Here is a 24590-nt window from a genome sequence, read left to right on the forward strand (position 1 = left end):
GACACGACACAATTATTTAATTTTAATATATATATATATATATATATATATATATATATATGTGTGTGTGTGTGTGTGTGTGTGTGTGTGTGTGTGTTTGTGTATTTGCGAAATAAAATTGTTACGATATTTTTACATTAAACGGGACGAGCTGGTCGCGGCACGAATTACAATTGCTTTTTAGCTGCCTCAATTTAAACCCGAGAGAAATATTTACGCAAATTCAAGTTTGTGAAATGTGTTTCATACATGGGCGTGACAAGTGCGTCGTATCATCCGCTTCGCGATGATTTAAGTCAGATTTATTATCAGATTACGTGCATATATATGAAATTCGTCGAGGCCGCGCGCGTCCTCTTCGAGCCCTGCAATGAAAATCCACTAGAACGCTCGCCGCTCGATTGGTCCGATGACCGCAGGTGACCGTCGCGGACGTGTCCAGACTGTCCAATCGTCGCGACGTCGCGCTCAGCTGATTCTCCACGGCCAAGACGCATGCGTGCGCCGACTAGACGCCCGGCGCTCTAGAGGCACGTGAACGCGCATGTAAACATGACGGTCGAGTACGGCGATCGCTCGACCGTCGGCGAAGACTCACCGTTGTGTCTATGGACTTCCTGAGGTCGGCGTGAGAGAAAGAGAGAGGATCCGATGCCGCTCGGCAGCAAGCCGGAATGCGTCAAGTGCGGGACCCGTGAGACCCCTCTGTGGCACTCGACCGAGACCGGTAACTTGTGCAACGCCTGCCTGGAGGACGAGCGGAATGTCGAGGCGAGCGGGTCCTCCAGGGCGGACGAGGAGGACAAGAGTGGCTCGCTGAAGCCCAGAAGGAGCACGCGAATCACGAGGTATTGCAACTCGAAGGTGACCGGCCCGCACAGAGTGGTGCCCAAGGGAAAGGGTCGCAGGAACTTGTTCAAGAAAACGGTGAGTCAAAGATGATATTCTTTTGACTTTTATATGGTAGTATCTCTCAATAGAAATGCGCTTATGTTTTATTCGTTTGCTCACAGCCAGTCAAGGCGCCTACGGCCACTGCGACTCCGATCACCAGCAACTTTGTGTTTTACAAGGGCACATATTTTCAAGTTGGAGACGTGGTTTCCCTGCAAGACATAGATGGTGGCATTTATTACGCCCAGATACGTGGCTTGTTAACAGACCAATATTGTGAAAAGAGCGCCGCCATTACCTGGCTATTACCTACCACAGCAAGGTGTGCTTTTTTTATCCTTTATTGATTTTATCAAATTTTAATCAAAATTAGAGAAGGCCAACAAATGGTCATAGCAGGATTCTTATTCAATAATTTTTTATGTTAATTTTATATATTTTTTCTAGTTTTTTAAACTGTACACCATTATATTCTTGAAATGGTGGTTTTGAGGAACCAGAATAGCAGTATTACAGTTTATTGATAACAATAATACTGATCCTAATATTATTAAAATATTAAATTGATTATGATTATTATTGATTTGAAGAAAATGTATATAAAATAACAAAAAATATTATTGAGCATCAAGATCTTGCTATGGCTGTTTGCATGTATTCATCTTCTCAGATTTTTATTATGTTATGCATATAACTTATCTTAATTATTCATCAGACATTATTAGAATAATATTGTGCAGTGTTTATCAATGTAAACCAATATACTTTTTTTTAGCCCTCCACCTGAAGAAGGCTTCATTCCTGAGACGTATATAATTGGGCCAGAGGAAGAGTTACCTCGTAAATTAGAATATATGGAATTTGTAATGCATGCTCCATCGGACTATTTTAAGTTAAAAAACAGTCCGTACCCACCTGCACTCACAGAAAAGGGAGCAGGTTACATATGGACTACTGTTAGAAATGAATTGGCCGTTTCTAAAAAATGATAATTCTTCACTGAAAATGTATCATTAATATCTAAGTTAACAATAGTAAGATAATGTCTATATGCACATCACTTTTTATGGCTTTTTAATATTTTTTAATCGTATTATTTTAATAAAGAATGTTAATTAGACTGTTAAATTATGAATGTATAGAAACTTGATATAACGAAAATATGACGTACATTGAGTATATATTACCGTATAATGTAGAAATCTTGCAGAAAACAATATACACGTTTACAATAATGCTAATTTTATTTATTAAATATATCTCCTTTACAATATAACATTAATGTATTTCCAGTGAATAACTGTGGACATGTCTCTCTTACGTGTAGTGGAACGTGGAGCTAGACTACTATTATAGATTGGACAATCGAGCCAATACTACAATTGAATTCATAAATCTGATATCTTTTTTTTTAATTTCTAACTACTATCATTCATTATAAAAAATCTAAGAAACATCCTCTCGTTCAATTTCTTTTTTCGTTTAAAAACTATTCTCAAAACTTGGTTTCCTTGTAATACGTACTTTCTTCGTCGGCGGTACCACAATTCGAAGGAGTTAGCGATCAAGTAATAGTAGTTGATAAATTTTTGTAGTCTTTAACTCTGGTATCGTTGAGATGGGATATATGCGGAGGTGGCAGGCAGCATTGGTGCATTCTCGCTCGCTTGAAGGGAGGGGAAAAGTGTCCTCGGTGCGACGGTGGTGTCGGTTACGTTCGGGATGATAGTGGAGACCAGTCAGCTGGGTGCCAACGAGGTGACGGCTGGTCAGAATTTGAGGTCTTTTATGGCTTGCGGCAAGTCAGGCAGCTTCATATCCTTTATTTGTTGCGGTATATTCATGTTCTTCACCGCCGAGACAGCACGCGCGGGCGCTGCTGTGATTCCCGCCTGCACACACCATAAGGATGGAAAAAGTGTGGAGAGAAACGGAATAAGTTTTCGGAGGGCTCTTTAAATGCGAGGAACTTTTTAGCTAGGAACGAAGTGGGCAAAAATGATGGACGACATTACACGGCGTCGATGACATTTATTATCCTTATAAAGCGATATTGCGACATGTACAAAGGCACTCGGTTTATAGCAGTGGACAATTACAAAACAGTTGCATCGCCATGCGTGTTACGCAAACACTCACGCTTCACAGCTTAGCTACAAAAGGCCTCGCACTTTCGACAAAATAAAAAGAAACAAAAAGAATACATGGAATACGCGCGAGTTTTTTTTACAAGGTGGCCTGATTTGCTCTACTGCCGATTTACTCAAGGAGGGGGTCCCAGAAGGACAAACGGACGGGGTGAGCAAGACCGCCCGGATTTGTAAGTCCCCTAAAATTGATGTTACGTCGATCAGTCCTACTCTATTACCTTCACCATGAAGTACGTTGTACAAAACACTATGCATGCCAGCTAAAGCGCTCAACAAACAGCTTAGTTAACGTTTTCAAACCCAGTGAGAACAAAAATAAACACATATTGCAAAATTGGCTAATTGGCTAGCTTGAAACATGTAATATGCTATCTGATGAAGTAAGCAATGAGAATTTGAGCGTAAAAAGTTATAGAAGTTTGTGCATTGTGACAGATTGATAATCCTGATTGTGATCTTGCTGTAATTTTATTATAATATATTGCAAACATTCAGTATATATAAAGCAAGAATGTTCAAGTTCTTCATTACTGGGAAAACATGGAATTCATTCCGGGAATTTATTTTTAGCTTCAAAATTCATGAAATTTTTCATAGGATTCTATTGATACTCAAAGGAACATCTTTGGAATTTTACTTTTAAATTTAAATTCTATTTCTTTTTTTATAAATTATGTATTGTGAACAAATTATTATATGCCATATTTAATTAATGCTATTTCTTTCTAGTACTGTCTAAAATTTAATATTCAAGTAGCTTTTCTTTATGCGAGTTAAAAGAACATTAAAAGGAACAATAAAATAAATTTACTCTATAGCTGTAGTAAAAAATTGTTCAATCTTACCTTAAAAAACTAGGAATTTTCAGGGAATTTTTTTTACAAAATTTAAATAAATACCCTGATTATACAAATTTGAAATAAGATCACAGTTAAGATAACATCAGGATTATAACAACGAATTATAACAGGTTGTACTTACCTCTTGCTTTTCTAATTTGTTCTGATCCTCGATCCTCGTGAGGATCTCAGTCATGTTGGTTTCAAGTACCATACCACCCATCACCAACTCGTTGAGTATATAGTGAACTTTGTCCACGTGAAAAATGAGATCGAGCTCGCACACGTTCTCGAAACATTTGTCCAGAGTCTCGACGAAGACTTGTATTAGGTCTAGGATTCCCAGTTCCGATTCTGAGCTGTCGACACAGAACACAAAGTAGAGTGTCGCATAGTGCCGATAGATCAGCTTGTAATCAGAGCCGCCGATCAGGCTGCCACCCTCCAAGAAATTGCACACGTTGTCGTCCCTCTTCGAGACGAGCTGAAATGTCTCTTTTATTATCTGCTGCTGCATATCCTCGTTCTGAAGCAGAAAATGCGTTTCGTATTGCAGCGATCCATATGTCTTCGTTTTCCTATCGCGTTTCGCTTGATTGCGATTCACTCGATGAAGATTTTGACACGAAATTTACGTCGCGTGTCGCCTCCAATAGATAAATTTCATCATATCTCAGTAAGAAAAAGAATGAGCGATAAATATAAGAATATATAAGCGAAGAATTAAGGTCCAAACAAATGGCACCAATGTATACTTACAAAATACTGATAAAACTTGGAGAGGCGAGGTTTTCCATGATTATTAAAGACCAGAATCGCCTTGATCATGTCTATTTATCCTGGAGTCAGTCGATCTTACGGTAATTCTGTTGCCGCGCTCGGGGCGCGCGGTCATTGGTTTGTGAGAGGTTATGTTCTACGACCGCGGCTGTTCTCCAATTGACCTAATCCTCATTATTTCTTTTTGACAAATAAGGATCTTTTCCGTATGATATCCGCTAATTGATTATTAATAACGCACGGAGAGAAATCCTGACGAGGTTAGCTGTCAACAGCTGTCAACGTCAGTGACGAGCATTAAAGGGATTGGAATAATCCTCCTTCCTTCATTTGTACTCTTCGGCACTTTCTGCACTCGAAAACAGATCGGTCGTACGTTCAGGGACGTAGAAGAGTAACGAAGAATGAATATCCAATATATCAAGTCACAGACATTACTTTAAGAAAAAATTGTTCTTCTTTCTTTTTGTTATTAGAACTCTTTCTTCTCTTCGTTTTCACTCATGATGTTTGTTTTTTCATTGGTATGCATCTGAATAAAGTGATCAATGTGATCATTAGATTTTTAGTCATTAATCGCGCGGATCATAAATAATCCACTATAATCAGTTAATATTTATATTATCCTGGTAAAAAAATTCTCATTCCGTAATTTCTGGCAAAATCTTATAAAATGTAAAAAAATTGATGAAAAATGAAATATTTTTTTTATACCCATACAGCACAAAAATTGCATGCAGTTACATTACAGCAAATATGTTGCAACAAAAGGTTGCAATAAAGTTGCAGTAATATTATTGCTACAATGTAATTGCAATTTTTGTGCTACCTCTATAATTGCATAATATGATCACTAAAAAAATAATCTTGCAACTTTAATAAAAATTATGTGTGTAAAATCTATATAGTTTATTATTAAGAAAATATTCAGACTTTTTAAATATTTTTAGAAAATCTTATTTATATACAAATTTTTAGGAAAACTCACTTGGTTATTAATATTTAGATTTTCGATCATTAATTACTTTCTTTTTCAATTCTTGAGTTTAAAAAAGATTTTTAAAAAAGACATTAAATTAGACGAGTATATAAATTATATATTTACTATTAGAAATCTCTTTATTTATCTTTTTAAAATTTTTTTTAATTAGAAAAAGATAGAGAGTTAGTTAAATTGAAATCAAAGTAAATCTACATTAGTAGAAATAAATATTAGACACATTGCGTGTTTGTTTAAAATTATTAGTCTCAGTTTATCGTCTCATTTTCTATAAAGTAATGGAAAGAAAGAGGATAAAGATGGGATATCATCATCAAATCAATGTCGCTCTAACTACATATTTTTTATTTCCTTTTTTAATAAAAAAAAACTCCGCTGTAGCAATTAATATTAATTGCCTCTTTGAGCTCATCGAAGTATCGAAAGGAAAAGGGAGAGAGCGTTCGAAGGTGTAAAAAGTGCGAGCGAAGAGCGGTTCTCACTTTGCCCCGCAACCGGTTTCTCGCGCTCCTCGTCACCTCCTCCCTCCCGTTGTCGTCGGGCCCGGTCGGGCAAGAACGACGTGCATTTCGATCCGCCGACGAGCTAGGAAGTCGCTCGGTCCACCTCGCGAGCCAAGAGACGGCGCGAAGGTGGACGACACGTCGCAGGAATTGTCGGAGCAGTGCGACGATAACGTGTGAGGGTGAAATCGGCTCGTCCACGTTCGTGCCTGCGTGGCGTTTCGCTTCGCGTGTTAAGAAATGAAACATTCGGGTGTTGTAAAATAGAGGCTTGCAGAAGGAAAAGAAAGAGAGAGAGAAATACCTCGTGACAAGGCGAGAACCGACAGGACCGATGGCTCGTCCTTCCGGTCAGGTCTTGTCTCGTCTGCACTCTCTTGCACCTCATGCGTTTAAAGCGAAGTCAGAAACGTATTCCGCACAAGCAGGAATAAGTACAAGGAAAGAAATGACAGATGAAAAACTAATTGAACTTTAATTGACCGATCATGCGTCGAAGGCTAATCTTACATCGCGTTATCATGGTTTAATTCCGTCTAATTTCACTGATCTAGTATTGCAGTTTTGGATTTGAAAAAAAAGAAGGTAAAATTTTTTACGGAGATCAATCGACGTACCGCGGAAGTAATTTGCAAAGCTACAATAATTTTATAATTGGCAACATTACGAACGATAATGCCGATGGCTTTCAAAGGGAACGCGGAAACGCGACGATTATCGTCCGCCTCTTGACGGAAATCGAAATCGAAGTGAATTTCATCATTAGCGTAATCGTGTTCTGCTGTTACCGCGAGAGTTACGAAAGAAGAAGAAGAAAAAAAAAGGGAAACCTCGCGCACACAGAAGCCGACGGCGCGCAAGCGCGCGCGGTCGACTCGCACGCACTCAATTGTCTCAATTTCCTCGGCGTCGCACGACACGTATATTGCATTGGTAGCAGCGGGCAGTGCCGGGGCGAGCGACAGCGAGGGAGCGCGAAGAGGGAGGACGTCGAGTTAAATGGGATTTCTTCTCCTGGTTACCGCGTATCCGTGGCACGCGCCAGCACGTTTTCCGCGGGGTTCCAAGCGATGTACCACCGCTGAGCCCGGCTGTCATTCCACGCGGACGGTGTAAATGGAGAGGCACCAAATGCGGCGTACACACGCAGTCATCGCGCCCAAAAGGTGAGCCTGGCCTTTGTTTACGATTCGTGCACCAACTTGTTTGTTACTCCGGCGGTATTCTATTGTATGATGAGATACAAATTGCCAGACCGCGAAAAGGTCGGCGCGAAGAGTCGACTCCTCGCTCGCGCGAAAGGGAAAGCACGATTGTCCCGTGCATCCTGGCTCGCGACTGGACTTCGCCAATATTTTGGCGTTGCCAGATAGGTATGCAAAACTGCGAATTATTAGATCGCATTCGCGTGACTGATGTATCGCTTATTTGCTGCGCCAAGGCTGTGTGCCTTTTATTCCTCAATGAGAAAATGCGATCAGGAGACACGGCGGTAGTGGTAAAGTAATACGTGATGTCTTGTACGATTTTCCGTAATTTATATGACCGTGAATAATTAAGCAAGTGTTAGCAGCAATTAACGACATTTGTGCTTGTGAAGAAAAGGGTTAAATACAAAAGGAAAAGTCTGTACAGTTATTTCCCAGTTATATTACCATTCTTTTTTAAACATTCGAAATCAGCTACCTATCAACATAGATATGTTTTTATGATACAGTTACTGCATACAGAAGTGGTTATTGATAAGGCTGAAGGTACAGTTAACAATAGCATTTTATCAGCACAAGCCAGCATACTTTTTTTTAATAGTCTTAGTTATGGCAGTTGTGCCAGTGATATCTCAAATGTATATACTTTAATATGGTTATATCCTGGACAAAAATATTATTTCTCTGCAAATAAATTGAAACCTAGACGAGAGGGACATTCTAAATGTTTGTTGTAAATTTTAATAATTTTCTATCGTTTCCAAAGCATATATTAAGACTCAAGGTAAATCGTAATTATTGCAAACACAGATGTTAAGACTGATAGCTGATTCTCAGGAATCTTATTAGTTGGCATTTATTCCTTGCAATAGTAACTGACTATATTTTGTATACAAAGGTTCCTTATAATACGCAGATTGTTTTTAACTATTTAGACTGTTCCATATGTTTTTCTAAGTTTTAATTAACATGTTAATAATATGTATATGTTTATAGAGAATTAATACAAGTTAATTTTTCTTTCATATAGATGGACAGATCACGATTACATCCCATGGATTTACCTGCAATCACTGTCTATGGTAATGGCAGTGTTAAAGGCAAGGCATCTTTTGTTCGACGATTGGCAATAGGATTTGTAATTCTGGCCATATTAGGTCTCTTATACGTGCCAGCGTACCACTCCGCTCAGAGTCCATTTTTAAGCTTAAGTGAAACTCCATCCTCTGCAGAGCCTCTCGGCAATTCGCACTTGGTAGCATCCACGGGTATGCATCTGCTATTCATTTACAATAATATAATTTTGATAACCTTTAAGAATCTATATAGTTATGTATTTTTGTATGATTATAAAACTATATAAATACATATTGGACAGTATAATTAAAAGAATATATTCTGTTTTTTTTTAATTAAAGAATTTTTTCCTAGGAAAATAATCATAAATATTTTGTGTATTATAATGACAAAGAGTGATATTAAAGAGCTATCCATTTCATCTTTAATAACTATTTTGCTTATATTTAAAAAAAAAAGTTATAATTTACAAAATCTTGAATGTTTTTTCTATTTAAAATTAGGAACAGGAGATTTTAAACTTTAAAATATTTAAAAAAGTAATTTATTAACAAACAATTGCTATTCATATGATAATAGAATTGATATCAGAATCTACTTTCTTTTGCCAATAAAATTTTGATCCATGATTTATCTAATATTTATTTGTATCTAAAATATATCTTTTTATTATAAATAAAATATAATTGCGATTTAATATAATATGAAATATTAAAAAAAAAAACATGTAACATGATTTAAGTGAAATTGACATAATTAATTTACAGCTCAATTACCCGGATGGTCATACAATACATCAAGAGATCTCTGTGTTTACATTTATCCAGAGAATAATACATCGATTCTTAGTCCTACCGGCATTTGTTCACTACCGCCATATTTGCTAATAATTATATGTTCGGCAGTCGCGAATCAAGAAGCCCGTGCCGCCATTAGGAATACTTGGGCTAATAAATATAACTTAGATAATTTATACAATTCTACAGTAAAAATCATGTTTCTACTAGGAAAAAGTGACAATGATACACTTAATGTAAATATTCTTTTTATAATTCGCGTAGAGAATTATCTCTCTGTTCCTATATTTATTGTGTTTTTTCTAGAATCTGATTGCTGATGAGAGTTCCCAGTACAATGATATTGTGCAAGAACGCTTCTTTGATACATATAACAATTTGACGCTCAAGTCAGTTATGATGCTAAAATGGGTGACGTCGAATTGTAATCAAGCAAAATACCTCATGAAAACAGATGACGATATGTTCGTGAATATTCCCTTGCTTCTGAAAACGCTGCACTCGATAACGCAAGTGGAGACTCTTTTAGGTTCCCTTATTTGTAATGCTAAACCAATAACAGATCCCAAAAACAAGTGGCAAGTATCCTCACATCTATATTATTTAAGACAAGACACTATGGAAGAGTAATTAAAACGACAATGACTTTTCGATTGCGTAGGTATACGCCCAAATACATGTACTCGGAGAAAACATATCCAAACTACTTATCAGGTACAGGGTATGTTATGAGCATGGGCGTGGCATCAAAGTTATATCAGGCGGCGTTGATAACACCGTTGCTACACCTGGAGGATGTTTACGTCACAGGTTTGTGTGCGAAACGCGCGAAAGTTCGGCCCGTCAATCACCCTGGATTCAGTTATATACCTCGTAAGATAGATCCTTGCGTGCTCAGGAACGCTATTACCGCACATAAGGTTAATGCATCCAATATGTATGTGATTTGGGTGAAAATGAATGATACGAGTGTTACATGTAGCAATCGTACTCGTATCGAGAGGAAACCGATCACTTTGAGCAGAAGCGGCAGAAATGCCGGGGGCTATTATGTTTATAATAGAGGATTTAAAAGAAAAACTATAAACAAATGTGTTTAAGTTGTATTTATGATAACATTGATTCCATGAATTGTAAGACTAATTTTTTATCGAGCTTCCTACTAAACACGAATGGAATTAAATAGATGAAATGGGAATGAACATGTACAGAAGCTGTAGATTTCCAATGTTTAAGATCTTTAAAGGAAGTTCTTTTCGATTCCTTATAAAGCTATTTATTTACAAACCTACTTGCAAACATCGAAACATTATCAGTTGCTTTCTACCATTATGCCATTTGTATTTATGTAACTCGTAGATTTCCTCGTAAAAAAAATGGAATCCGAAAGTTTTAGAGTGATAAAATCATCTATGAATTTTCACAAATCTTCGATTCTGTCAGGCTGTGTCAAATTTCCATTGTTAGTTTAAGATTAATATTAAGTCTAAGTTTCAAGTAAGACTATAAGCCAATTGCATCGATAATCTAACTGATCGTTCATCAGTTAATGGTTTACTCTTTTCTTATGAATTATGATTTTATAGATAAATATAAATAAATGAAAACGGAAGATTTAATTGTTTATAGTATTATATTAATGTTAATCGATATTGATGCAATTGGTACAATACGTGGAACGATTGCGACAGACGACATACCGAAGGTTTTCTATATTTTTCTATTTAAACCAAAGTAGTATTTAAGGATACGCTGTCAATTAGACATTTTACATAATTTATGTTACCTTTTTCGCCTTTTTATGTAAGTAAGGTATGACAAGAAAATGGCCAGATCTGAAATATATGATCTAAGGAAGAATGTTAATTATGTTATGGACAATTTTTTGGAGTTAGATTTATTGATTATCTACTTCCATTAAGATTGTCATTAGACAAACTATGTTACGTGAAAAACTTTTTCACGTGTCATGACTTTGTTACGATGATATTCTAGAATTGAAAAATTGACAGTTGATACTTTGTGACTGAAAGTCACAAAAACTTTATTTTAATAATAAAAAATAATGGTGTTGCTTCCACGTACTTATGTAAAATTATTTAGGAACGTAATAGCATTGTATTATATTATTTAATTTATATATTTCAAACTTTCCTAAATAGCCTTATATTTCCTAAGCACATATAAAAATTAAATACGAGAAAATTGCTTCCTCAATTTAGTAACATAAGATATAGATATTATTTTCTATTTAAACAACAATAATGAGACTTATGCTAATGACTTAATATGAAGAATCCGTCTCATTCGTAATCATAAATAAAATTAACCCATTAAATTCACTGATATTTCTATTAGTAAACAATTTTATATACTCTATAAAATTAAACAAGTTTTAACTTATATACACATACATTTTATAACATAAAAATGCTTGCTTATTTTAATTCGCTTTATATTTTTAATTCATATCAGTTGAAAAATTATATATACAATTATACATTAACATTAAAATATTTCACTTTTTAGTTTTCCAAACTCAGCCTATTGTATTGTCTATTTTTTAAGACAACGCTTATTAAGACATTTCACATTCAAAATACATTTCATGATCAAATATTTCTTTTATCTTCTTAAAAATAATGTCCAAGATTCAGTCTTCAGTTTCAGTCTATACATTTTTTTACATTGATAAAATTATATAATAATAAAAATGCATTTTATAGATATATTTTAATTATATATAACTTTTCTAAAACATACCTATTCAACTTCAGTTCATTCGAATTGAACTTTTGTATGCGTGTGCTTTTTAGAATTATTTCCTTAAAACAGAAATAGTCTATATTCTATAAATCTATAAAGAATAAGAATTTTACATGTGTTTTACATTTGTATACTTTTCGCAGCTTGTAAATTTGAGTCTCTTTCAGAAATTTTTGATCTAAATTACACAATTTTCAATCACTTTTAACAATTACGTAATAAGCGTGTTTATCGTAAAATTAAACGAACATCAAATGATATTATAGCGTGGCAAAGTCCCGTTCCAATTTCTTAAATATTTGTAAATGTGTGCTGTATATAGATAGTAGTATAGTTTGCAATCCATGGTAAAATTCATTTGTTGATTGAGGATTCATTTATTGAAACTGCACTATGATGTAAAAAAATATATACATATAATAAAAGGTATAGTTCTAGATAGATTATTGAGATAGTTATGTTAAGAGCTTGACGATATAGCCTAATATTTGCTCGAATCTTTGATCTGAACTCTGGTAGGAACTTCATATAATTTAGCGTTTAAGTACACAATTCGAAAGCTGTAATACACCGCGTATATCATTTGATGTCATATCAGGAAGATTAAGAAACTGGAGCAACAAAGGAGTTTACGATTAGCAAAATTGGTGCGTTCCTCGGTCCATGACGATGAGATGTAACTTAGGATTTGTAACTTAGGATGAAGATGATTGAAATGATTCTATGGGATACCCTAGTGGCCTTAGAAAATTTATTTTCTTTTATAAGAATAGATCTAATGCTGAATTTTTTACCATTAGTCTGTTCTGAGCCATTGTAATACCCTCGATGCTACTTTGAATATAAGTATTGGTGAATTGTAATACAAATTATTGATATACATTTGAAAAAATACATTACACAAATGTAATACAATGTATCATTTTGTAACTTCCGTCAGTCTTCACATGGAACGTATAAAAAGTCAGCCAAAAGAATCTCTTTTTTTTTTTGAGAAATATAAATTTCGATGATCGTGTATGGAACACAAGTTAAATATGTCATTTTATATCGCACTATAGTATCAATATACGTTTACATCTTTGCGAAAGCTCTAGACAAGAACATCGATTTGTACGTCTAAACAGGAATTGCGTATAAGATACATGTAAATATTGTTATGTTGCGTTTCGAATAAAAAACAACTTTGATGCAAATATTAATTTATTAAAAATACATATATCGAATGAATGTTTTATATAAAACAAATATAATATGCACACGCGTATGTTTTACTTATATAGGAACTTTATTTACAGATGCTTATCTTGACAAGATAAATCGATAAGTTATATATAAGATTTATTAATTACTACCATTTACAATTAAATATAACATCGCAAATATATATAAACTTAATGGTGATAATGATAATTGTAAAATTATTTTGATACAATTTTTATCTTATAATTTGTAACTGTTATAGATTTTATTATTAAAATTTTGGTTTAGTAGTTTATTTTTGTTTAATTTAACTAATATCTGATAGTTTATGGAAGATATAAAATGCATAAATATAAAACATGATTAAGTAAATATAATAAAAATAATAGATTAATTACATTGGGGCCATAACATATATTACGTAGAAATTTAATTTTTGAGGAGTTGATTAAGTTAGACCTTGATGCATCTTTTTTGTAATTTACATGATAAAATCATCTAAAGTAAATTATCTCGTAAAAGTATACATGGAAAAATTACCTAATTATTCGAAAACATACATATTTTTTGGCTTTCTTTTTCTCTTTAAACGGGTGTGAGATGAGTCTGAGTGGACCTCTTTTTAATATTTACCTGCTCGACAAGACCACATTTCTCTAAGTCTTTGATTACAGAATCCATGTTTAATTCACGTGTCGATTGTTCAGTCTTTTTTATGCTACATTGTGCGATTTTTTTCTTCAAACTGAATAACACATTTCTTTGCTTTTGTATTTTAGTGCATTTCTTTGAAACTTCTTTCTCTTCTAGTATTGTTCTGAGTATTGTTTTCACCGAGTTTTCGTCGTGAGATTCAATACATTTGTATTTTATATAATTTCTAGCCATTTTTTGGGGGTTACCTTGAAAGCGTTTGGGAATCTTTAGCGATTTAAAATAAACATGACGTGAAACCACATTTCCTTGTTGTATCTTCTCTTCTATATCTGAAGGTACTTCTTCGATATTGATTATACAATCCTGCTCAGTTGTCACTTCTCCAGTATTATTTGTCAATTCTAGATTTGGTTTTACTTTAGGCTTGATACTATCTTTTTCATTTTTCCATTTTAATTCTGATATTTGATGTTTTTCTGTAAATATATCCCATAACTTTTTCACATGATTATGAAGCCTTGTTTGTTGATCCACAAGTGTGTCTTTTAAATGTTTGTTTCGTAGTTTTTGATTTGAATGTGGATTGACTAATTTCATACAGGGGAGTGGAATTGTTTTTGGCCATTCCTCATCAATCTCGTCTGTTCTGTTAGTCTTTAATGATTTAGTAATTAAATGATTTAGTTTGTTTGAATTAACAATTTCCTCCTTAATTTTTCTCATTTTTTTTTTTTGAGAAAGTTTCTTCCCTTGAGAAAGTTCATATACATTCATATTAAGTAACTTCCATTTACGATCACTTACAATGTTACACTTTACAAAATTATCATTGTCTAAGTTACAAGTACTTAGTTGCTGCTCTAGGTTCTTCATTTTTTTTCGATACTTCTTTTTTGTAGACTTGGAGAGGTAAAAATCAGTTCCTTCTTTCAACTGATTTAAATTTGCATTGATTGTATCTACTTCGTGCTCGCTGCTTTCCACATCCGATTCCGCATTCGTTTTCCTGTAGGCCATAGTGTTCTCTCTAGCTGGAGTTGCGTTCAGCTGAGACTGAGCGTTCAAATGACTGCCATGTTGCTTCTGATCAGTCACATCAATAATTTTTGGATGATCAACGGTGCCAAATGACAAACTCCCTACTGACATAAAGGCCTTTTGATAGATTATAGATTTTTTCAAGGGATCAAAGCTTCCGTGAGTTTGCCCTGCATTCGTGTTGTTGGCAGCAGTCAAGGTAACCTGGTCACCGATCGACTCGATCTTAATGTTTTTGGAGGCGTCGTTATACACCTTTTCCCACCAAGGCGTCTCGTACTCGTCGTATCCTATACCCTCCTTATTCTGAGTTGTCGCGAGTTTTACCGGTTCCGTTATGCCATTTTCATTTTTACCGAGTCCTTTACCTGAATCGTGAAAAGAAAAAAAAAAGACCTTTAATTTCGTTCTTGCACACCTGCCTCTCATTGTCGCACAGCAAGTCTCACAAATGACAAGAAGAAATAAAATGTAAAGAAGGGAAGAGAGATAGATAAAATCGCGCTGAACGACGAAACAAAAATTTCGAAGTGGCGTAAACTTTATCCACCATGTGGCGGAGAATAGTGCGCCGCAACGTTTGGAACAAAAGAATCATAAAACCATACCTTCGGTCCAGCCGTACTTCAACAACTGTTCTTTCGCGAAATTAGACATCTTCTCGCATTACAAGGATCTACAGTTTTTTAGTTTAAATGCCGTACAATCGCACACACGTTGCCTGAGCTGTCTCACGCACCACGCATCTCAACCATTTAATTTTTGTTCGATCACATGGCACGCATTGGAAACAACCGTACTGTCTGCACTTGCTCCGCTTGCTGGATTGGTTCGTAGCTCGCAGTAGCTCTCTACTCCTCATAGATTCAACCAATCCAGAGCTGCGTTCAGCAATATCACCTAGTATTCTCAGGTATGTATGTATCATATAGCCTGTTCTTTTTAGCTGCACTGCTGCAATAAATAAAGATTTTTGCACGATGCCAGGAAACAAGAAACAAATTATAAATAAGAAATTATTGTTTTCGATACGTTTCCAATGTACACATACAATGATGTAATAGCAATGGCGCCAACGGTTGGTTTGTCATTGTGCATCAGAAGTTCTCGTCGGAGACAATAATTTTTTATTTATAATTTCTGTTTCTCATTGCTTGTTGCTTTGCATTCTGCAAGGGTTTAAAAAGATAAGTATTTTTTTTTATTCTAACTTATTGCACTAGTGCAGCAGTGCAGAATAGAATTCCTATTTTCTTTTTAACGTTCGATAATTTTAATAAGGATTAAATAATTAAATTTATAAGATTAAATAATATTTTTGATTTCTGAACGCAATCCAGTGTCGAGAGATTGAGGAATCAAATTTCTTAGCATAAAATGTTAAATTATATCGGAGGACAAAATTTTTTTTCTTTTGACTATATATATTATTTAGTATATTAGTGTATGTGCATATATACTATCCATGCAGAGTCGTTACATCTGTTTACTTACTTATTTTTACCACCTAAAATATCAACGTCAAAAGATTTGTACCATCAACTCACAGTCGATAAAGAATTATGCTGTATTGTTCGTGCGCTTCATGTTAAAAAATAAATAAGTATGATTTTTAATACAATTTGAAATATATAAAATGTACAATTAGTATTTTTTTATTGCATACATTATAATAATTTTAAGTACTTATGTTGCAATTATAACTATTAACACTATTTAAAAATTTTAGGTGCTGAACAGATTTGTTTTGCACGTTGTATTGTATTTTATACATTGTATTGTTTATAATCTTTAATGCATAAAATAAATTGCGTTACATATAATGATAAGGTAATAATTATTAATATAAAAGAAAAGAGCTCATATTAAAAAAAAGCAAACTGGTGATTGTAATTGACAGGGAGGATTGTAGTTGATTAAAATCTTAATTTAAGTCGATATAATTTATAATAAATTTTTAAAAACAGAATAAAGGTTTTCCCGTTTTGATTTCGTGATTCTGAGTCACAAACAAGAAAAGAGGTCAATGCCACGAAACGAAAATTTAAGGTACCTGAATTTTTCTAACGAGCATGTTTTTATGATGCTTGGATGTAAACAGAGTTTATTATAACATTTATTATAACATTTCGTTTTTCTTCTTATGACTCAATTAGTGGACACCGTTTATCTATCTCTAAAAGATAATGTAATATTTTTTAAAAATAATTTACCATACGTGATATAATTTGAAACATTTTTAATATATTAATATTGACATATTAAGAGACAATTATACTTCGGATTATTGAATTAACAAAGAGTTTTCACTTATTGCAATCAAATAAAATAATAAAATAAAATAATGGAATAAAAACATATACATATAATAAATTCTTAGATCGTATAAACGTTTAAACATATCAATAAAGTTGAGAAAGTCTAAACGGTCGCAGCTAGATCTCGGTGCTGATTATAATTTTTTAAATATGTTAATTTAATTAATTTAAAAAAATTATAATTAGCACCAAGATCTAGCTGCGACCGTTTAAACCTTCTTAACTTTATCGATATATTTAAAAATATAAATGTTATATTGTGTTTTGTTTACGCTTAACTGTCGTAAAGACGTGCTCCTTAGAAAAATTGGGATATTGTGAACTATTTTTTATTATGACTGATGGAATAATTATTTTTTCCAATTTTGTCACTTTTTTTAAAGTAATAATGTAAATATATAATTTTTAAACGACATTTTTATTTAAGTGTTAAGTTATAGCGATCGCTTTTCTTAATGCATAGATACTTAAAAATAGATTTTGTAGTGGAAATTAAGATAATTCTATTTCATAAGAGTAAAGAAGAATTTATTTTATGCTCAACAAAACTCACCTAACCAGAAATTGTTGTCCAATGAAAAACAATGTTTACAGATTATTGAAAGTAAGCCACAAATTCTATCGTTGAAGTTTTTCATGAGTCCAGTATTCTGTAGATATTTTATACAATGATATTATTAAATTGAATTTAAAAACAAGTAATAAATAATTAACGTTAATCTTATATAAATATTTTATATAAATTTATTTTAGTATTATTTTTTAAAAGTGTTGATAACATTAATTAATTAATAATAAAAAATGAATTAATATATATAGTGAATTAATATATATATATGAATTAATATATATTGCTTTATAACAAAATATTTCTAATAAATTTGTGAAATTTCTTATTCTTATTTATCACTTTATTTTATGTTTAAAATCATTTGATATTTTTGCATCTATAAGAAAATGTAGAAGAAAATGTTTGAAATAAATGACAATTTATATTGATATTATAACATATTATTGCTAATATCTAACTATAATATCTAACAAGAATATAAAATCGAGAATATAAATATAAGCAGCAATGTGGGAAAAGCGCGGATGTTTCGTTCCGGTAGATAATAGTAAAAAATAATACACCCTAACTCTGTAATATACGTCGTTATTAATGCAGGAACATTGCAGTCTGGGACATCTCAGAATTCCGAATTGAAGACATGCTTTATTCTGTATTTAGTTATTCTTAGAGGAAGATTTATTGTTGTTACGTTAGATACAATAAAAATATGCTAGACTTATTGCCGATAAACTTTTATATTTTTCGTATCTGCGGCATGTGGAGAGAACGTGAAGATGGATTAATAGTACGTTTCGTCAGTTTCTGCACCAGGTAGAATAATTATGAGATATTATATTATAAAACACATGACAAGAAAAAATGGTTCCAGTAATTCTGCGAAAAATATTTTATTGTTAATAAAAAAAAATTGAAGTTGGTAAATATTGTTTATTAATTAAGTGAGATAAACATTTTTAGTCAAATAACTGTATATGCAATGTATATTCTTCTTTTCTTTAATGATCTTAATAGTTGTACAATATTTATAATTTTGATAGGTATACAATAGCTGCTTTAATTTATTTTTGTACGCTATCTGAGATAATCGAGCTTGTACGTAAGAGGAACAACGTGGAAGATTTTACGGAAGCTCTATTCCTCACCATGAGTTTCGTCACTATGTGCTTCAAATATATCAATTTTTTTATGCAACAGTGTGAATTACGTGTCTTGTTGGATTGTTTTCGTACTGACCTATGTCAGCCAAGAGATTCCATGGAAAGATCGATACTGAAACAATATAGTCGTAAAGGTACACTTATTAATTCTAGAAAATATTAAATTAAAACTATTTATATTCGAGAATATCTCAATTAAAAAAAAATAAAAACTTTGAAAATTTTTTATTAAGAAAAAAGTTATGTATCCTTTTATTTATATAAAAACATAAATAAATACATACTTTTATATTATTTGCAATAAATCTGTGTTATTATTGTTTATTATTTATCTTAATTAATTAATTTTTATCTATTAATAATTTATTATTAATATTATATAATAATAAACAATAATATTATTATATAACAATTATTAATCATTATATTATAATTATTTATTATATTTAATTAATTAATTATTTGTGATGAAAGTTTTTTGATAACAAAAGTTTAATAAGTATTTTCATGAGTATATTCATTTAATCCTTTTAACGACTTATCTAATCAATTATTTTACAAATTTCTGACGTGCGCTACAATCGAAGCTAAGCAGACTACTTGTATCTTCATGTCTTTATGTCAGTCAACGGGTCTACTAATTCTCGCAGTACCTCTATTCACTAAGGACAAAAGATTACCGATGAAAGTGTACGTACCGTACTCTATCGCAACGTTTCTTTCTTATGTGTTGACTTACCTTCAGCAATGCGCAGCTTTAATTTTTGGAATTCTGGTGAATGCCTCCTTCGACTCTCTTGTTTATGGTCTTATTATTCATACCTGCGGGCAGATCGAACTTCTATGCTATCGATTGACGGAAGCATTCCGATGTCTTCAGAAGAATGACGAAAAGCAGAGACACAGCGCTATTGAAAATCTTGCTATTACAGAATGTGTGGAGCATCATATTTTAGTATATGATATCATAAGCAGAATACAGTCTTTATTTGTATGGACTACTACCTCTTTGTTTATGCTCAGCCTCCTCACTGTCTGCACTAGCATTTATCAAATATCCAAAGTAAGTCAGTTTTTATGGATTCTTTTGTACAGCTGTTTATAATTTGTTAAAATTGATTAGGGTTAGATATTAACTAGTTACATTAAATAATAAAGTTAAAAAGTTAATAACTTATTTAAGTTTAAAAATTATAAATTTTTAATTTAATATATAAATAAATCTTTCCAAAAATTTGTTTAATTTAAATGAATTTTATAAATTATTAACTTTAACTTAATTTAACTTAAAAAATATATTAAATTATTCAATAAATTAATATCTGTTTAAATAATACTGCAATTAATGTTACTTTTGCAGAAAGAATTATTCAGCCCGGAATTTATTACTTTCATAATGTACTTAGTATGTGTGAATTCTCAAGTATTTATATACTGCTGGTATGGCAACGAACTTGACCTAAAGGTAACATTGATACAATACATTTTGTCTTTTTTATTGCTTAGAAATATTTTACATTTTAAAACGTGATATTAAAACATAATATAATTTGTAACATAGACTAAAAGTATTACGCATGCTATTTATAATAGCAATTGGGTAATAATATCGGCCAAACAACGTAAAAATTTATGCCTTGTGATGATGATGAGCCAAAGAGGAAGGATAATTTCTTCTTTTGGATTTTGTGCATTAGTTCTTAACACTTTTACGTGGGTAAGTGTGTGTGTGTGTGTGTGTGTGTGTGTGTGTGTGTGTGTGTGTGTGTGTGTGTGTGTGTGTGTGTGTGTGTGTGTGTGTGTGTGTGTGTGTGTGTGTGTGTGTGTGTGTGTGTGTGTGTGCGTGCGTGCGTGCGTGCGTATACGTGTGTATAAAATAGAACTATACATATAGTAAGTAATTTGTTAAATGTTTTGTAAGTTATATGTGCTTTATATTTGCGCAGATCCTAAAGACGTCTTACTCTGCTTTCAATTTATTGCAAAAAGTTTGAAATTAACACAGCATTTACACTATTTTTGTACAGTTTATTAGTAGATGTAGAATATTTTAGATATCTTTATATTAGAAACTTTGTTCTGTAAGTAACATTTTTAAGAAAATTACATTTATTTATAAGAAGCAGAATACAATTTTTTATAAAACATTTTGCTAATTGTAAAATTCTTATGAAACAAATATGAAAAGGATTTTAATACCGGATATGTTAAGTTCTTATGCATCATTTTTATTTAAAATCTATTCTATGTGATCAAAGAGATTTACATACATAATAAGAAATCTGTTTAAAATTATAAATTGCATAAAATATATTTTGCGTACTAAATAAAAGTCTTTATTTACTTAAATATAAGATAATAACACATAATTAAGTAATTGACTAAATTTATTGAGATCTTTAGAAAGATAACTCTTTTTCAAAAATTTAATTTTTTTTTATTTTTCAAGCTTTGTTGCATATTATTCAGTATAATTTAGATTTTTAGATTTTTAGATTTTAGATTAGAGATTTTTTTAAAAGAAGTTGTTTAAAAAGATTTTTTAAGAAGTTTTTACATACAGAAATTTTTCTTTAGCTGTTATCCTCCTAGAAAAATAATTGAAAATTATTTATCTCTAGAATAAAATATTTACAATAAATCCATTTTATGAACTTGTGTTATAACTTTTATATTTTATATTTACGGTTATTTTACGTTATTTTCATATTTATAAGATACTGTAGAAGGAATTCTTTTAAATAAATGACATCTTGTCAACATTGAAGACTTGTACAACATCTTGCTATTGAATTACATCATTTAATATTTAATAAGAATATAAAATCGAAAAATAAGAATACGAACAATTATGAGAGAAGTCCGTATATTTCGTTTTGATGGGCAATATTAAAAGAAAATGCACTCTAATAATACCGTGTACCTAGCATCGTTATTAATGCAAGAACGTTGTCGTCGGAGATGTCTCAACAACTATGAACCGATGACATACTACATTTCACCATTGCCGAGGGAAGATTTGCTACTATATTAAATAAAAATATGGACTTATTGCCGTTGAACTTTTATGTTCTTCGTTTTTGTGGCATGTGGAAGGAACGTAAGGATAGAAACTTGATAGTACGCTTTATCACTTTCTGCTATAGGTAAAAAATCATAGTGTATATATTAAGTTAAAATAGATTTAATAACTTTTTTAGAATATTTAATTGTTAATATATTAAAGTTAAAATTATTTATAAGTGTATAGTGTTCATTAATTAAATAATAAATATTTTTAGAAATTATATATGCAGTGTATATTTTTCTTTTTTATGTATGTAATTTTGATAGATACATAATCGTTGCTTTAATATACTACTTTACGATATCTGAAATAATTGAGCTTATACGTACGAGAAATGACGTGGATGATTTAACGGAAGGTTTATTCCTTGCCTTAACTTATATTAGCCTGTGCCTAAAATATTTAAACATTTTGATACGGCAATGCAAATTACGTGAATTGGTAAATTGTTTTCGCGTGAAGCATTGTCAGCCAAAAAATTCAGTGGAAGAATTGATATTAAGACGATACCATATCAAAGGTACATTTATTATTTATAAAAGGAATTGTTAAGGAACATTTGAAATTTTAACTCGGGGAGAGAGAAAAGAAAAATAAAATATTAATGATAAAAATTAGATATACTTGCTATTATAAAAAGAATAATATGTTTGCGAATGTGCGGATAAATAATTATATACACAAAGAAAAAAAGATTTGATATAGCACATATTTAGTTATATATATATAGTTTATATAATTGATTTATAGATTTGATTAATTAGGTATATTTGATTAAATGACAGAATATTTAGAATATTTAGATTTAGAAGATTAATTTTAAGAAGATTAATTTGCTAGAATAACTTTGTTAAATCTGCTAATTATTATTTGCTTTAATAACTTAATTTTATTTTTTTTTTAATTTTATTCTTTTACCGTTTATCTTATTTTAGTTTTGTTGCAAAAGCAAAATATTATAAGCAAATTATTTATTTTAACAGCAAATTAATATTTTTAAAAACAAATTTATTAAGTAAAATTTTTCTATTTTTCTGCAATAGCTAAATTAATTTTTTCTACTACATAGTTTTATCTTTTTGATTAATTAGTTATGAAAAATTACTTTAAAAGTTGTTTCTTTATAAAATAAATATAATCCCTACATCTCATAGAACCTAATTATTTTGCAAACTCCAATTTCATCATGATGTACTATGAACGAAGCTAAGAAGATCACATGTGTCTTCATGTTCATGTCACAAACGACGGGTTTATTGATGATTATAACACCTCTAATGGTAGAGAACAAAAGACAATTGCCAGTGAAGATGTACGTACCGTACTCCGTAGCGGAATTATTTCCTTATCTTTTGACCTATCTTAAGCAAGTTGCAGGGATATTTTATGGGGTATTACTAAACGTCACTTTTGACTGCCTCGTTTACGGTTTTATTATTCAAACCTGCGGGCAGATCGAGCTGTTGTGCTATCGATTGTCGGAAACATTTCGATTGCTTCAGAAGAATAGTGAAGAGAAGAAAGACGACACAATTGAGAAATTTGCCATCGCAGAATGCGTGAGACATCATATTTCTGTGTGTAACATCACACACAGGATACAATCGTTATTTATGTGGGCCACTACCATTTTGTTTTTCTGCAGCCTTCTCATTCTCTGCACCAGCATCTATCAAATGTCCAAAGTAAGTAATGTATAAGAATTTCACACAGCACACATCTTTCAGAAAGTTTTCTGAAAGATGTTGTGCTGTATGGGATGTTTAAAATATTAGAATTGTTAAAATTAGAATTGTATTAGTTAAATATTTTTATAATTACATATAATATTAAAATTTATTAATATAATTTTATGTCTATATGCAATAACTGCAATATTTGTTTCCATAATATAATTTTATCTTTCCAAATAATTTATTATAAAAAATTACTGGTAAAGTTATTTTTTTTTTTTATAAAACGAATATTATTACTCAACGCCTTTTGATTGCAGACAAAACTCTTTGGAGTTGAATTCTTCACTTTTGTGCTATACTTTGGATCAATGTTGTTTCAAGTATTTTCATATTGCTGGTATGGTAACGAGCTCGACTTAAAGGTATATCGATAATAAATGTTAGACTATTTCTTTTGTATTGAATTTCTGTTACGCTAATCAATATTTTAAATCCGTATTACCAAGTTAAATTATATTTTTTATTTACAGAATAAAAATATCGCTTATGCTATTTATTCTACTAACTGGTTCTCAATATCGGTCAAGCAACGTAAATGCTTGTCATTTGTAATGATGATAAGCCAGAGAGGACAAATTATTTCTTTTTACGGAGTTTGTTCATTAGTTCTTAGCACTTTTACGTGGGTAAGTATATTGATTATATTAAGTATATATTATAATTAAGACACAAGTATACTATACATAATTTTTAAAGCCTAATGCAAATGTAATAAAATACACAAAAAATAAAATTTTTATTCTTTTTTTATATTTACATAGATTTTAAAGACGTCGTATTCTGCTTTCAATTTGTTGCAACAAGCTTCCAATTAATATTTTGGGTC

The 24590-nt window shown here is 31.7% G+C and overlaps 6 protein-coding genes across 7 annotated transcripts; 4 read left to right on the forward strand and 2 right to left on the reverse strand.

Annotated features, from left to right (window-relative positions):
• Positions 1-142: 142 nt before the first annotated feature.
• On the forward strand, positions 143-2129 carry LOC105836531 (GATA zinc finger domain-containing protein 1). Its single transcript, XM_012680612.3, has 3 exons — positions 143-927; positions 1014-1216; positions 1670-2129. The coding sequence occupies exons 1-3, from the start codon at positions 652-654 to the stop codon at positions 1881-1883; spliced, it is 693 nt and encodes a 230-aa protein (XP_012536066.1). The 5' UTR covers positions 143-651; the 3' UTR covers positions 1884-2129.
• LOC105836532 (AP-3 complex subunit sigma-2) lies at positions 2120-8527 on the reverse strand. Of its 2 annotated transcripts, none has more exons than XM_012680613.2 (4): positions 8439-8527; positions 4643-5195; positions 4026-4409; positions 2120-2786 (listed from the first exon to the last, which is right to left on the reverse strand). In XM_012680613.2, exons 2-4 carry the CDS (start codon positions 4709-4711, stop codon positions 2664-2666), a joined length of 576 nt encoding a protein of 191 aa, XP_012536067.1. In that variant the 5' UTR covers positions 4712-5195; positions 8439-8527; the 3' UTR covers positions 2120-2663. The 2 variants fall into 2 exon arrangements, with proteins under 2 accessions (XP_012536067.1, XP_028045119.1); XM_028189318.2 differs by lacking the exon at positions 2120-2786 and adding an exon at positions 2904-3223.
• Positions 5977-13210, forward strand: LOC105836529 (beta-1,3-galactosyltransferase 1). Its single transcript, XM_012680611.3, has 5 exons — positions 5977-7332; positions 8405-8642; positions 9219-9484; positions 9555-9826; positions 9910-13210. Exons 2-5 carry the CDS (start codon positions 8405-8407, stop codon positions 10346-10348), a joined length of 1215 nt encoding a protein of 404 aa, XP_012536065.1. The 5' UTR covers positions 5977-7332; the 3' UTR covers positions 10349-13210.
• LOC105836528 lies at positions 13013-15726 on the reverse strand. The gene is made up of 2 exons (XM_012680609.3): positions 15521-15726; positions 13013-15280 (listed from the first exon to the last, which is right to left on the reverse strand). Exons 1-2 carry the CDS (start codon positions 15567-15569, stop codon positions 13803-13805), a joined length of 1527 nt encoding a protein of 508 aa, XP_012536063.1. The 5' UTR covers positions 15570-15726; the 3' UTR covers positions 13013-13802.
• Positions 15727-18128: 2402 nt separating this feature from the next.
• Positions 18129-21480, forward strand: LOC105836524 (odorant receptor 13a). The gene is made up of 6 exons (XM_028189286.2): positions 18129-18614; positions 18842-19095; positions 19549-20024; positions 20322-20426; positions 20523-20678; positions 20908-21480. Exons 1-6 carry the CDS (start codon positions 18511-18513, stop codon positions 20953-20955), a joined length of 1143 nt encoding a protein of 380 aa, XP_028045087.1. The 5' UTR covers positions 18129-18510; the 3' UTR covers positions 20956-21480.
• Positions 21481-21640: 160 nt separating this feature from the next.
• Positions 21641-24581, forward strand: LOC114253728 (odorant receptor 46a). The gene is made up of 6 exons (XM_028189287.2): positions 21641-22107; positions 22295-22548; positions 23235-23713; positions 24022-24126; positions 24235-24390; positions 24526-24581. Exons 1-6 carry the CDS (start codon positions 22004-22006, stop codon positions 24577-24579), a joined length of 1152 nt encoding a protein of 383 aa, XP_028045088.1. The 5' UTR covers positions 21641-22003; the 3' UTR covers positions 24580-24581.
• The last annotated feature ends 9 nt before the right edge of the window (positions 24582-24590 follow it).

The sequence above is a fragment of the Monomorium pharaonis genome, chromosome 4 (genome assembly GCF_013373865.1).
Source record: "Monomorium pharaonis isolate MP-MQ-018 chromosome 4, ASM1337386v2, whole genome shotgun sequence".
NCBI classification, from domain to species: Eukaryota; Metazoa; Arthropoda; class Insecta; order Hymenoptera; family Formicidae; genus Monomorium; species Monomorium pharaonis.

Excerpts from the sequence above, each read along its gene's own strand:
- LOC105836531 (XM_012680612.3), top strand. The coding sequence starts at position 652 with ATGCCGCTCGGCAGCAAGCCGGAATGCGTCAAGTGCGGGACCCGTGAG. Across the intron at positions 928-1,013 it reads GGAACTTGTTCAAGAAAACG|CCAGTCAAGGCGCCTACGGC; the intron begins GTGAGTCAAAGA and ends GTTTGCTCACAG. Across the intron at positions 1,217-1,669 it reads CTATTACCTACCACAGCAAG|CCCTCCACCTGAAGAAGGCT; the intron begins GTGTGCTTTTTT and ends ACTTTTTTTTAG.
- LOC105836532 (XM_012680613.2), bottom strand. The coding sequence starts at position 4,711 with ATGATCAAGGCGATTCTGGTCTTTAATAATCATGGAAAACCTCGCCTC. Across the intron at positions 4,410-4,642 it reads CCAAGTTTTATCAGTATTTT|AACGAGGATATGCAGCAGCA; the intron begins GTAAGTATACAT and ends TTTCTGCTTCAG. Across the intron at positions 2,787-4,025 it reads ACAAATTAGAAAAGCAAGAG|GCGGGAATCACAGCAGCGCC; the intron begins GTAAGTACAACC and ends TGGTGTGTGCAG.
- LOC105836529 (XM_012680611.3), top strand. The coding sequence starts at position 8,405 with ATGGACAGATCACGATTACATCCCATGGATTTACCTGCAATCACTGTC. Across the intron at positions 8,643-9,218 it reads GCACTTGGTAGCATCCACGG|CTCAATTACCCGGATGGTCA; the intron begins GTATGCATCTGC and ends ATTAATTTACAG. Across the intron at positions 9,485-9,554 it reads GTGACAATGATACACTTAAT|AATCTGATTGCTGATGAGAG; the intron begins GTAAATATTCTT and ends TGTTTTTTCTAG.
- LOC105836528 (XM_012680609.3), bottom strand. The coding sequence starts at position 15,569 with ATGTCTAATTTCGCGAAAGAACAGTTGTTGAAGTACGGCTGGACCGAA. Across the intron at positions 15,281-15,520 it reads GAAGTACGGCTGGACCGAAG|GTAAAGGACTCGGTAAAAAT; the intron begins GTATGGTTTTAT and ends TTCACGATTCAG.
- LOC105836524 (XM_028189286.2), top strand. The coding sequence starts at position 18,511 with ATGCTAGACTTATTGCCGATAAACTTTTATATTTTTCGTATCTGCGGC. Across the intron at positions 20,025-20,321 it reads GCATTTATCAAATATCCAAA|AAAGAATTATTCAGCCCGGA; the intron begins GTAAGTCAGTTT and ends TTACTTTTGCAG. Across the intron at positions 20,427-20,522 it reads GCAACGAACTTGACCTAAAG|ACTAAAAGTATTACGCATGC; the intron begins GTAACATTGATA and ends TTTGTAACATAG.
- LOC114253728 (XM_028189287.2), top strand. The coding sequence starts at position 22,004 with ATGGACTTATTGCCGTTGAACTTTTATGTTCTTCGTTTTTGTGGCATG. Across the intron at positions 22,108-22,294 it reads TTTATCACTTTCTGCTATAG|ATACATAATCGTTGCTTTAA; the intron begins GTAAAAAATCAT and ends TAATTTTGATAG. Across the intron at positions 22,549-23,234 it reads AAGACGATACCATATCAAAG|CTAAGAAGATCACATGTGTC; the intron begins GTACATTTATTA and ends CTATGAACGAAG.